This window comes from Plecotus auritus (genome assembly GCF_963455305.1).
Source record: "Plecotus auritus genome assembly, chromosome: 8".
Classification (NCBI taxonomy): domain Eukaryota; kingdom Metazoa; phylum Chordata; class Mammalia; order Chiroptera; family Vespertilionidae; genus Plecotus; species Plecotus auritus.
This window is the reverse complement of record NC_137782.1, coordinates 85,610,469-85,621,239: the sequence shown is the minus strand read 5'-3', so window position 1 is coordinate 85,621,239 and position 10,771 is coordinate 85,610,469. Positions and strand designations below refer to the sequence as shown.

General features: G+C 47.4%; 1 protein-coding gene across 1 annotated transcript; it reads left to right on the top strand.

The window, feature by feature from the left end:
• Window positions 1-4,698: 4,698 nt before the first annotated feature.
• LOC308255560 (cystatin-C-like) lies at window positions 4,699-9,421 on the top strand. The gene is made up of 3 exons (XM_080683164.1): window positions 4,699-5,307; window positions 8,210-8,323; window positions 9,107-9,421. Exons 1-3 carry the CDS (start codon window positions 5,065-5,067, stop codon window positions 9,188-9,190), a joined length of 441 nt encoding a protein of 146 aa, XP_080539290.1. The 5' UTR covers window positions 4,699-5,064; the 3' UTR covers window positions 9,191-9,421.
• The last annotated feature ends 1,350 nt before the right edge of the window (window positions 9,422-10,771 follow it).

Sequence of the window (10,771 nt, the reverse complement as noted above, 5' to 3'; positions counted from 1 at the left end):
TGGCTTATTTCATTTAGCATAATACTACTCTGCAAGTTCATCCAAGCTTGTTTTATGGCTGAGTAGCATTCCATTGTATAAATGTACCACAACTTCTTTACTCACTCACCTACTGGTGGGTACTTGGGCTGCTTCCAAAGATTGGCTCTTGTAAATAACTATGCAATGAACACAGGGGTGCAGATATTCTTTTGAATTAATGGTTTGGGTTTCTTCGGATAAATTCCCAGAAGTTGAATTGCTGGGTCATAAGGCAGTTCCACTTTTTTATGTTGTGAGGTAACTCCACACTCCTTTCCACAGTGGCTGCACCAGTCTGCATTCCCACCAATGGTTCCCCAGGTTTCCCTTTTCTCCACATTCTCGCTAACATTTATTGTTTGTTGATTTATTGATGATAACTATTCTGACAGGTGTGAGGTGATATCTCATTGTGGTTTGAATTTGCATTTCACTGATATTTAGAGACCTTAACCATCTTTTCATTTGTCTATTGGCCATCTGTATGTCCTCTTTGGAAAAATGTCTATTCAGGCCCTTTGCCCATTTTTTAATTGGATTGTATTTTTGGTGTTGAGTTTTATAAGTCCTTTATACATTTTGGATATTTACCCCTTATCAGATGTATTAGTGAATATGTTCTCCCATTCAGTGGGTTGTTTTTTCATTTTGTTGATGGTTTTCTTTGCTGTGAAAAAATTTGATGTCCCATTTGTTTATTTTTTCTTTTGTTTCCATCGACCAAGGAGATATATCAGAAAAAAATATTGCTATGAGAAATGTTCGAGATTTTACTGCCTATGTTTTCTGTTGCAAGTTTTATGATCTCCAGTCTAACATTTGAGCTTTTAATTCATTATGTTTATTTTTTCTAATATTTTATTGATTTTTAGAAAGAGAGAAAGAGAGAGGGAGAGAGAGAGAAACTGATGTGAAAGGGAAACATCAATGAGCTGCCTCCTGCATGCCCCTACCAGGGATTGATCCCACAACCCAGGCATGTGCCCTGACTGAGGATTGAACCAATAACCTTTAGGTGCACGGGGCAACACCCTATCAACTAAGCCACACGGACCAGGGCGAGTTCATTCTTGTGTATGGTGTAAAGGTGGTCTAGTTTCATTTGTTGGCACATGTCTGTCCAATTTGCCCAACACCACTTATTGAATAGACTATTTTTACCCCAGTGCATGTTCTTGCCTTTTTCAAATATTAATTGACCATAAAAGTGTGGGTATATTTTGGGATCTCTATTCTGTTCCATTTATCTGTCTTTTTTTTATACCAGTACCATGTTGTTTTGATTGCTATGGCTTTGTGGTATACTTTGATATTAAGTAGCATGATTCCTCCAACTTTGTTCTTTATTCTCAAGATTGCTGTGATGACTTGGGATTTTTAAAAAAAATACATATTTTTTTATTTATTTCAGAGAGGAAGGGAGAGGGAGATAGAAACATCAATGATGAGAGAGAACCACTGACCAGTTGCCGCCTGCATAATGCCCTCTACTAGGGATTGAGCCTGCAACCCGGGCATATGCCCAGACCAGAAATCAAACTGTGACCTCCTAGTTCAGTGGTCAGCAAACTGCGGCTCGCGAGCCACATGCGGCTCTTTGGCCCCTTGAGTGTGGCTCTTCCACAAAATACCACAGCCTGGGCGATTCTATTTTGAAGGACTGGCATTAGAAAAAGTTTAAGTTTAAAAAATTTGGCTCTCAAAAGAAATTTCAATCGTTGTACTGTTGATACTTGGCTCTGTTGACTAATGAGTTTGCTGACCACTGGCCTAGTTCATAGGTCAACACTCAACCATTGAGCCATGCCTGCCAGGCGACTTGGGATTTTTTGTGGTTCCATGTAAATTTTTGGAATATTTGTTCTAGTTCTGTGAAATATGCTATTGGTATTATGATAGGAATTGCGTTGAATCTATAGATCACTTCGGGTAGTATGGACATTTTAGTGATGTTAATTTTTCCTATCCATAAACACAGTATTTGCTTCCACTTATTTGTATCTTCCTCAATGTCTTTCTTCAGTGTCTTATAATTTTCTGAGTAGAGGTCTTTTACATCCTTGGTTAAATTATTTCTAGGTCAGCTTTGTGCAGTTTTGTAACCAATGAGGTTTATCTGAAGCGCCATTATTGCTAATTGAAAAAAAAATATTCTAGGTTATATTTTTAAGCAATTGTGAAAGAGGCTGTTTTCTTAGTTTCCCTTTCTGATAATTCATTATTGGTGCATAAAAATGCAACTGACTTCTGGATATTAATTTTGTATCCTGCTACTTCACTGAATTCATTTATCACTTCTAGCAGTTTTTGGTAGAATTTTTATGGTTCGCTGTATACAGTATCATGTCATCTGCAAATAATGACAGTTTACTTCTTCCTTTCCTATTTGAATATCTTCTTCTCATCTGAATGCTGGGGCTAGGACTTTCAGTTATATGTTGAATAAGAGTTGTGAAAGTGGATATCCCTGTCTTGTTCCTGATCTTAAGGGGAATGGCTTGTAGTTTTTGCCCATTGAGTATGATATCGGCTGTGGGATTGTCATATAAGGCCTTTATTATGTTGAGATGATTCCTCTATTCCCACTTTGCTGAATGTTTTTTTATGATAAATGGGTGCTAGACTTTATCAAATGCTTTTTCTGCATCTATTGATATAGTCATGTGGTTTTTATCCTTCATTTCGTTTATGTGGAGTATCAAGTTTATTGATTTTCAGATATTGTGCCAACCTTGCGTCTCTGGAGTAACTTGCATTTGATCATGGTGTATGATCTCTTTAATGTATTGCTAGCCCAGTTTGCTAATATTTTGTTGAGAATTTTAGTATCTCTGCTCATCAGGGATATTGGCTTATAATTTTCTTTCTCTGTAGTGCCTTCATCTGGTTTTAGAATTAGGATAATGCTGATCTCATAAAAAGAGCTTGAAAGTCATCCCTCCTTTTGGAAATTTTTGGAATAATTTGAGGCCAGGGGTTAGTTCTTCTTTGAGTACTTGTTAACATTCACCTGTGAAGCTATCTGGCCCAGGACTTGTGTTGTTCAGGAGGGTTTTTGTTTGTTGTTTTGGTTACTCCTTACATTTCATTAGTTTTAATCTTTCTATTCAGATTTTCTGATTCTTCCTGAATCAGTTTTACAAGATTGTATGTTTCTAAGAATTAATCCATTTCATCCAGATTCTCTAACTTGTTGGCATATAGTTGTTCATAATATTTCTTCACAATCTTCTTTATTTCTCTGGTGTCAGTTGTTACCTCTCCTCTTTCATTTCTGATTTTATTTGGGTCCTCTCTGTCTTTTTTTCCACCCCCTTCTGGTGAGACTAGTTTGGAAAGCAGGATTTTGAAACAACTTTGGAGAGGTGCCCCAGGTGAGGTGCCCTCAGTGTTAAGGTTCTGGTTTTAGAGCTCAGCTGGGGAGACAGTCTTGCAAGGAAACTGAAAGTGTGCTCTACCAGCACAAAGGTGAAGCTGGCTCATATAATGATGCTCATCCCCTGTCCCTGATTGGTCCCTTGCTATGCAATTGAGGACTCCAAATCATCACAATTTGATTGGCCCAAATAGCACTCCCTAGTCTCAAATTGGACAGGAAAGTCTCAGTTCTATTGGTTGATTTCAATCCTATGAACTCTCTTACCAGGGTTGCTTCATGATGCAGGAGCAGAGTGCACAGGCTGACAGCTCAGCCTGTGGCTTTTCGCTGGTAGGCAGTGTGCATTTAGAGGCCTCTGCCACAATAGCTGCTAGACTCCAGTTTTATATTTGGGCCCAGTCAGCCACAAGAAGTCGTCCTTGGCAGATATTTTCTTTCTTGGAGTCAAAACAGGGAAGCAGAAGTCATAACTATAAAACTAAAAATCAGTTTCATTCTTTAGGACAAATATCACTATGTTAGCTTATCTGCATCTGTAGAAATTCCTTCCTTAGTTTATTAACACCCATAGAAATTTCTTCCTTCTTTTCAAGTAATTATCCCCTTCCCTTTATCATAAATACCCCTTGCCTTCACCTCCTAATAGAAACCCTATGAGTTTCTGCCTAAAACAGTGCTTCTGGAATAGTTGCTCTTTTAAATTGCACTTGTCACTTCTCACCTTTTTTCCCAGTTAACATATCAAATATACATATTCTTAAACTTACTGCCACCTGTATCTTTTTACATTCTTTAACGTGTCTACTAGAAAATAGAAAGCTACACATGGACTCGGTTACATCTCTATAGGGCAGCCCCTCTGCAATGTCAAGTCCAAGGCTCACTCGCCTACTCGCCACCTGTTACGTACAAACCCTAGACCTCCTGGCCTGGGAGAAGCCCAAGAAAGGTTTGTTGAATAAATGCATGAGTTGTGCAAAAGAGAACGCGAACTTTTTACCAATTAGAGGTTAAGAACTTCACTTATGTTTGGCAAAGATACTCCCCAGTACCAGGCGCAGATGGCATCTTCCCCAGCCTTTGAAATCGTACCCTTGCTCTGGCATCCCTAGAATTCGACCCATTGCTCAGAGACCAAGACACCTATTTTTCCCTTTAAAAGAATAAATTAGAATCCAGGGGTTACCAGCTGTTCAGGCCCAGAGAAGGGTGGCCAGAATGAGCTGAGCTTCAGAGCACACTAGAGGAGGCCTGGGAGGGAAGGGAGGGGCTAAAATGGGTGGGGGAGGAACCCAGACAGACTTCGGTGGCTAAGCCGGGACTGGACCGAGGGGCAGGGCTCAAGGGGGCGGAGGAGCCGGGAGGAGGGGAAGGATTATTAAGGCTGGAGATGATGACAAAAAGGCGGCGAAGGGAGCTGGTTGGAGAAGCAGGACCCGAGGACTGAAACGGAGCAGGGCCCAGGGAGGGGCTGGCCTGCGGAAAGGGGGTGGGGATATGACAGGCGGAAAAGGAGGAGCCGAGGGCGGGGCGGGGCGGGGCGGGCGGCGATAGGGCAGACGGAGGCATAAAAGCCTCTGCGGGCGGGTGGAGCTCGCGGCATCTAGATCGCACCCCTCCACGCTCAACTCCCAGCTCTAGCGTTCTGTTGCCTGGAGGCGACCATGGCCGGGCTATCGCGCGCCCCGCTGTTCCTGCTCGCCCTCGCCCTGGCCCTGGCCCTGACCGCGAGCCCTGCGGCCGGCGCCAACGCCGGCAGGCCTCGCCTGCTGGGCGGCCTGGCGGAGGCGGACGTAAACGAGGAGGGCGTGCAGCAGGCGCTCAACTTCGCCCTGAGCGAGTACAACAAGGCGAGCAACGACGCCTACCACAGCCGCGCCATGCGGGTGGTGCGCGCCCGCAAGCAGGTGCGTCCAGGGGCCGGGGGCGGGGGCGGGGGCGGGGGCGGGGGCCGGGGCCGGGGACCGGGGGCAGGGCGAGAGGATGGGGAGGAGGAGCCTGCGCCCCGGGCGGGCGTGGCCCTTGTGACGCGATCAGCCCCGCCCCAAGCGCCCAACTCGCGGGATGGTCACCCGCCAGTGCTTCTCAGCCAGGCAGTTTCTCTGGTCTTTCATGTGACAGACCATCACGGGCTTATTCACCAGGACTGGTAGTGGGTCACAGGTACTCTGGGTCAGTGCCAGGCCTTCGCTTATGTTTTCAAGCACCCGCCCAGCAAGGACAGGGCTTGCGGTCCAGCCCACTTATCTCCCTACCAGGCCATGGGACTGGGGATCAGAGTGAGTTGGCAACTTAATGACCACAGGCAAAGGAAAAACAGGCTGCATACCGGCTGCCCTCCCGGCTCTGCCACTGAATGGTTTTTTAAAACACTTTATTCCTCTTAACTTTTCATGTTGACATAATTTCAGACTTACAGAGAACGTGCAAAAATAGAACATAGAATCCTGTAGATTCTTCCCCCAGATTAGTCAAAATGTTGCCCTGTTTGCTTTATCCACCTCCCTCCCATGTGTGTGGTGGTACATATATGCATTTATTTCTCTGAACCATTTGAGAGTATATATTTCCTAAAAACAGGCATTTTTAAAAATAATCACAGTATGATTTTGAACAACACTGAAATAGTGATCTAATGCATAGATTTATCAGATGTCTGTGATAGTTCCACCAGTGTCCTTTATAGCCAAGGACACTCCCGGTTCATGCACTGCAGCCCCCTTTACCCTGGAGCAGCCTGTCTGTCTGCCTCATCACCTTGGCATTTGCAAAGGGTCCAGCCTAAATGTGCGGACTGGCACTCAGTTAGTGCTGCCCTGAGGTTTCCTCAGGATAAGATTTGGGTCATGCAAAAGAGGAATGTTTTCTGAGTCTCCTCTCAACAGGTGCCACTAAACCAACCTCCCTGTCCCCTCTGTGTGATGGTATTTGGGGCCTCAGGCACTGAGGAGGGGCCCTCACTGCTCCCCTGGTCACCTTGAGGGAACCAGCAAACACAGAGGAGTCCAGGATGAGCCTGTGGCATCCAGGCAGATGCTATGGCAGAGGGTCTTGCATAGGAATCCAGACCTGAGAGACCCTGGAGGAAAGGCCCCTCGAGTGTTCTTCCCTCCAGAGGTCAGAGCTCTGGAGGAGGCTCTGGGTTTTGAAGTCTGATTCCCCACCCTTAGATGGGTACCCCACCACCAGAAGCCAGAGATAGTAAGTGTATGCTGGGGTAGAGAGGACCACCTGACCCTGCCTCTGCCAGCCCGCCCTGAGGTTCTGGCCAGATAGGGAGAGCAGTCGTCAGAGTTAGAAGGGGAATGGAGGGCACTTCCGGAGGGGCTGCTGGGCCTTGAGCTTGTCCTTGGAGGAAGGCTGGCATTTAGACCATGGAAGAGCAGGACATAGCCACACAGCAGCAAAGTGCGGTGCCTGCTGCATGCCAGTGTTTAGAGCAGTGGTTCTCAACCTTTCTAATGCCGCGACCCTTTAATACAGTTCCTCATGTTGTGGTGACCCCCAGCCATAAAATTATTTTCGTTGCTACTTCATAACTGTAATTTTTGCTACTGTTATGAATCGTAATGTAAATATCTGTGTTTTCCGATGGTCTTAGGAGACCCTGCTAGTGGTTCTCAACCTGTGGGTCGCGATCCACAGGTTGAGAACCGCTGCTGTAGAGCCTAAGACCATCGGAAAACACAGATATTTACATTACGATTCATTAACAGTAGCAAAATTAGTTATGAAGTAGCAATGAAAATAATTTTATGGTTGGGGGTCACCACAACATGAGGAACTGTATTAAAGGGTCACGGCATTAGAAAGGTTGAGAACCACTAGTTTAGAGCCTGTTCTCACCTCCTCTTGAAACGTCAGACGATGGGTCAAAATCGGACCCATTTCTCCGGCAGCCGTTGGCTGGCACTGGCCCCTTTGGATGGGACGGGCACTCCTTGCTCACCAGGTCCCTGCCAGGCACAGCTCCTCTCCACTGTTAACCTAGCTTGGTGTCACAACGCATCGGCCCATGTGGAAAACTGACACCAAGAGCACATCTGTATTACTTTCAACAATAGAGATAAATTTAAAAAAAAAAAAAAAAAAAAGAAAGAAAGAAACTGACAGCAGAGGGATCGTAAGACTTGCTTGACATCCATAGGGCAGAGTCCAGAGCCTGGTCTGGGCCCCTCGTCTCGAGGTTCTCTGAGTTCTCACCAGGTGTGTCTGGGATGCCTGTGTGAGCACAGGTTTCACATCTGTAATCTCAAATGTAAAAGACACAAGATGTGAGGTGTGTGTGTGTGTAAAGCATCTGCTCAGTGGGGGCATGAGTAACCTGGTTACATGGAATGAGAGTCTCGATGGGCTGGATGTTACCAACTGGACTGTAACTTCAAGGCCATTACCATGTGAGTCTTCCTGAGGCAGAACTAGCCACGGCCCCGGCAGAGCTGTCATTTTGCCTTATTCCCTGCCCTGGTTCCTGGCGCTGGCACAGTGGATTTGCTGATACCCTGGCTGGTTCCCCAGAGCTGCACCTCTAGCTTCTGGCAGAATTTTGATGTCTGGCTCCACCTTCTATTTTCCTGCCTCTCTTCTGCCAGGCTGTGTGACTCACCTTGTCAGAGCTGCTCCGTAAACAAGTTACAAGGAGGACCTGGGGCACACGGTCTTGGGCAGCCTTCAGAAGGTGGCTGGGTGCCTCCTGGGTGTTGGCTCTGGCAACCCCTGGATGCTGGCGCAATGTGCGCTAACGGGAAGGTACCTGCCTGGGTGACGTGGGCAGGTGATGAAAACCAATCCTTCCCTTTATGTGCACAGCTCGTGGCTGGGCTGAACTACTTCTTGGATGTGGAAATTGGTCGAACCACATGTACCAAGTCTCAGCCCAACTTGGCCGACTGTCCCTTCCATGTGCAGCCGAACCTGAAGAAGGTATGTACTTGACGTGGGCCAGGGGCCAGGCACACAGGGCACAAGGCGCCCTGGGGATGTGTCATGGGTGAGTGCTATGGCCTGGGTGGGGTGTGGGGGAAAGGGTGTCAGTTTGTGTGTACAGGTCCCTAATTTGAATTTATAAGGGCAATTGAGCTGGGACCTTTGAGCACCATGTGCTTTGGGGGGTTGTTGCCTGCTGACTGAAGGAAGCACCAGGGTGGAGATAGGGCTCTTTAATCCCAGCCTCAGCCATTGGAACAGGTTAGAGGGAATTGGAGGCCTGTCCGCAGAAGCCCATCCATGCTGCCCTGCTCACTGAACACCAGACTCACCCCTGGGCTTGACTGGTTCTTGGGATGTCTCAGCCACTGGGGAGACCTCCATCTGCTTGTCACCTCTCCAAACACGCTGCTCTTTCAGGGGAGTTTCCGGTCACAGTGCTAGCCCACTGAGGTGGAGGGAACTTGGCTGATACCCTGCACCCTCTGGGGCTGCGTGGCTTTGCTGGGCTGCTCCTTAAAGGGCCATGCTGGGGGTACACCAGTGTGTATTCCTGCAGGGACAGGGGAATGAAGATCTCCTAGACTTGGAGTAATGGAAGGGGTCACCAAGAGGCCCCTGCTGAGTCCTGCATCATTATCCGGGGCTCCGCGGGGTAGGGGGCTGAGAGGTCCACCAAGCAACCACAGCTCCTCACCTGTACTTTGGAGACCTCATGCTGGGCCATTTCCTTTTTTACTGAAACCCTAAACAGTCATCTCTCTTGTTTCCCTTTTACAGGAAGCACTCTGCTCTTTCCAGATATACACTGTCCCCTGGTTGGGCAAGACCTCCTTGGTGAAGTCCAGCTGCCAGGATGCATAGAGGAGATGTGACAGGCCGGGCCATGCAGGCTGCCTCTCCCTTGCATGCCCCCTCCCTGGTGGGGCCCCCTCAGTGTGCTGGCCTCAGGAGACAAACGGAGAAGCTTCCTGAGCCTTGTGTGACCAGCTAAGTGGCTCTCACTTGCTTCTTTGTATAGCGTGCTTTCTAGATGCACCTGTGCCTGGTGCACGTTCTGCTTCCACTTTACGCAATAAAACATGAAATCAGCTACTCCTTGATTTGTTCACTGTCTCGGGGATGTGCCTGAGGGTTTATAGTTACTTTACCAGGAGCTCCTGTCCCGCTGGCTCTGGAGGGCATACAAGAGGAGAGAGCTGACATGGTCGGCCATAGTGGGCATGTTCGGGGAATATGCTGCCCCATTTGGATGACTGAGTCATGGAGGGGGACTGGGAATCAAGGCTTTCGGCTGTGGTGGCTCCTGATCATCTAAAAAAGAGGCAGGGACCTATGCTGCTGGCTCTGGAGACTTGGCTGCTGCGGTTGAAAAGAAGTCAGACTGTGAGCAGGGCTGGACAGTAGGGAGGAGTCAGACGGAGCCCATAGCCCAGGGCCTCCCTCAGCAAGGTTTTGCAGAGCCATAGGTTTCCCCCAGATGTGCTGAGCTGATCAGACCCCAGGGACTGATGTGATGGCTGAGGTTCCCTAGAGACTAAAGAAATAATTCACCTGCTTCTCTTCATTATACTCTGCTGTGTAGACAAACATAAAACGGAGAAGCAGTTCATGAAATGGTAGCTGAACAAGGAGCAGACTCTTCTAAGCAGTCCCTCTGCTCTCTCCCCTTGGCATTGGGTTTCTGGGGGCAGGGGGTGTGGGGGGGAGAGTGTCAGATGATACAGAGGTTTCTGTAGCCCAGGGTCAGATACACTCAGGGTCATTCAGATGTCAGTCAGAGCCCTGGCTGGTATGCTTAGTGGTTGGAGCATCACCCTGTGCACTGAAAAGTCGCAGGTTTCATTCCTGGTCAAGGGCATGTACCTAGGTTGCAGATTTGATTTCCGGCCCCAGTTGGGCGTTTGTGGGAGGCAACCATCAATGTGTCTCTCTCATATCAATGTCTCTCTCTTTTTCTCTCCCCCCCCCCCTTCTACCCTCTCTAAAAATCAGTAGAAAAAATATCCTCAGATGCCCAGCTGGTGTGGCTCAGCAGTTGAGCATTGACCCATGAACCCAAGAGATCGCAGGTTCATTTCCTGGTCAGGGCACGTGCATGGGTTGCGGGCTCTATCCCCAGTAGGAGGCTTGCAGGAGGCAGCCGATCGATGTTTGTATCTTCTCTTCCCCTCTCTTTCTCTCTAAAATCAATAAAAACATATTTTTAAAAAAAATATCCTTAGGTGAGGAAAACAACAACAAAAAATGTCAGCTGGAGTCCCCATAATCTCAGGCATGGCTGCCTATGCCATCACTGGAGGAGCTTTAAAAAGTACTGATGCCTGCTTTGCACTCTGAGAAATTCTGACTTAATTGGTCAGGGCTGGGACCTAGGCACTGGGATTTTGATATCCAACTGATTCCCAAAGGAACTGCAGAACTGTAACTCAATTAGATTTCCTC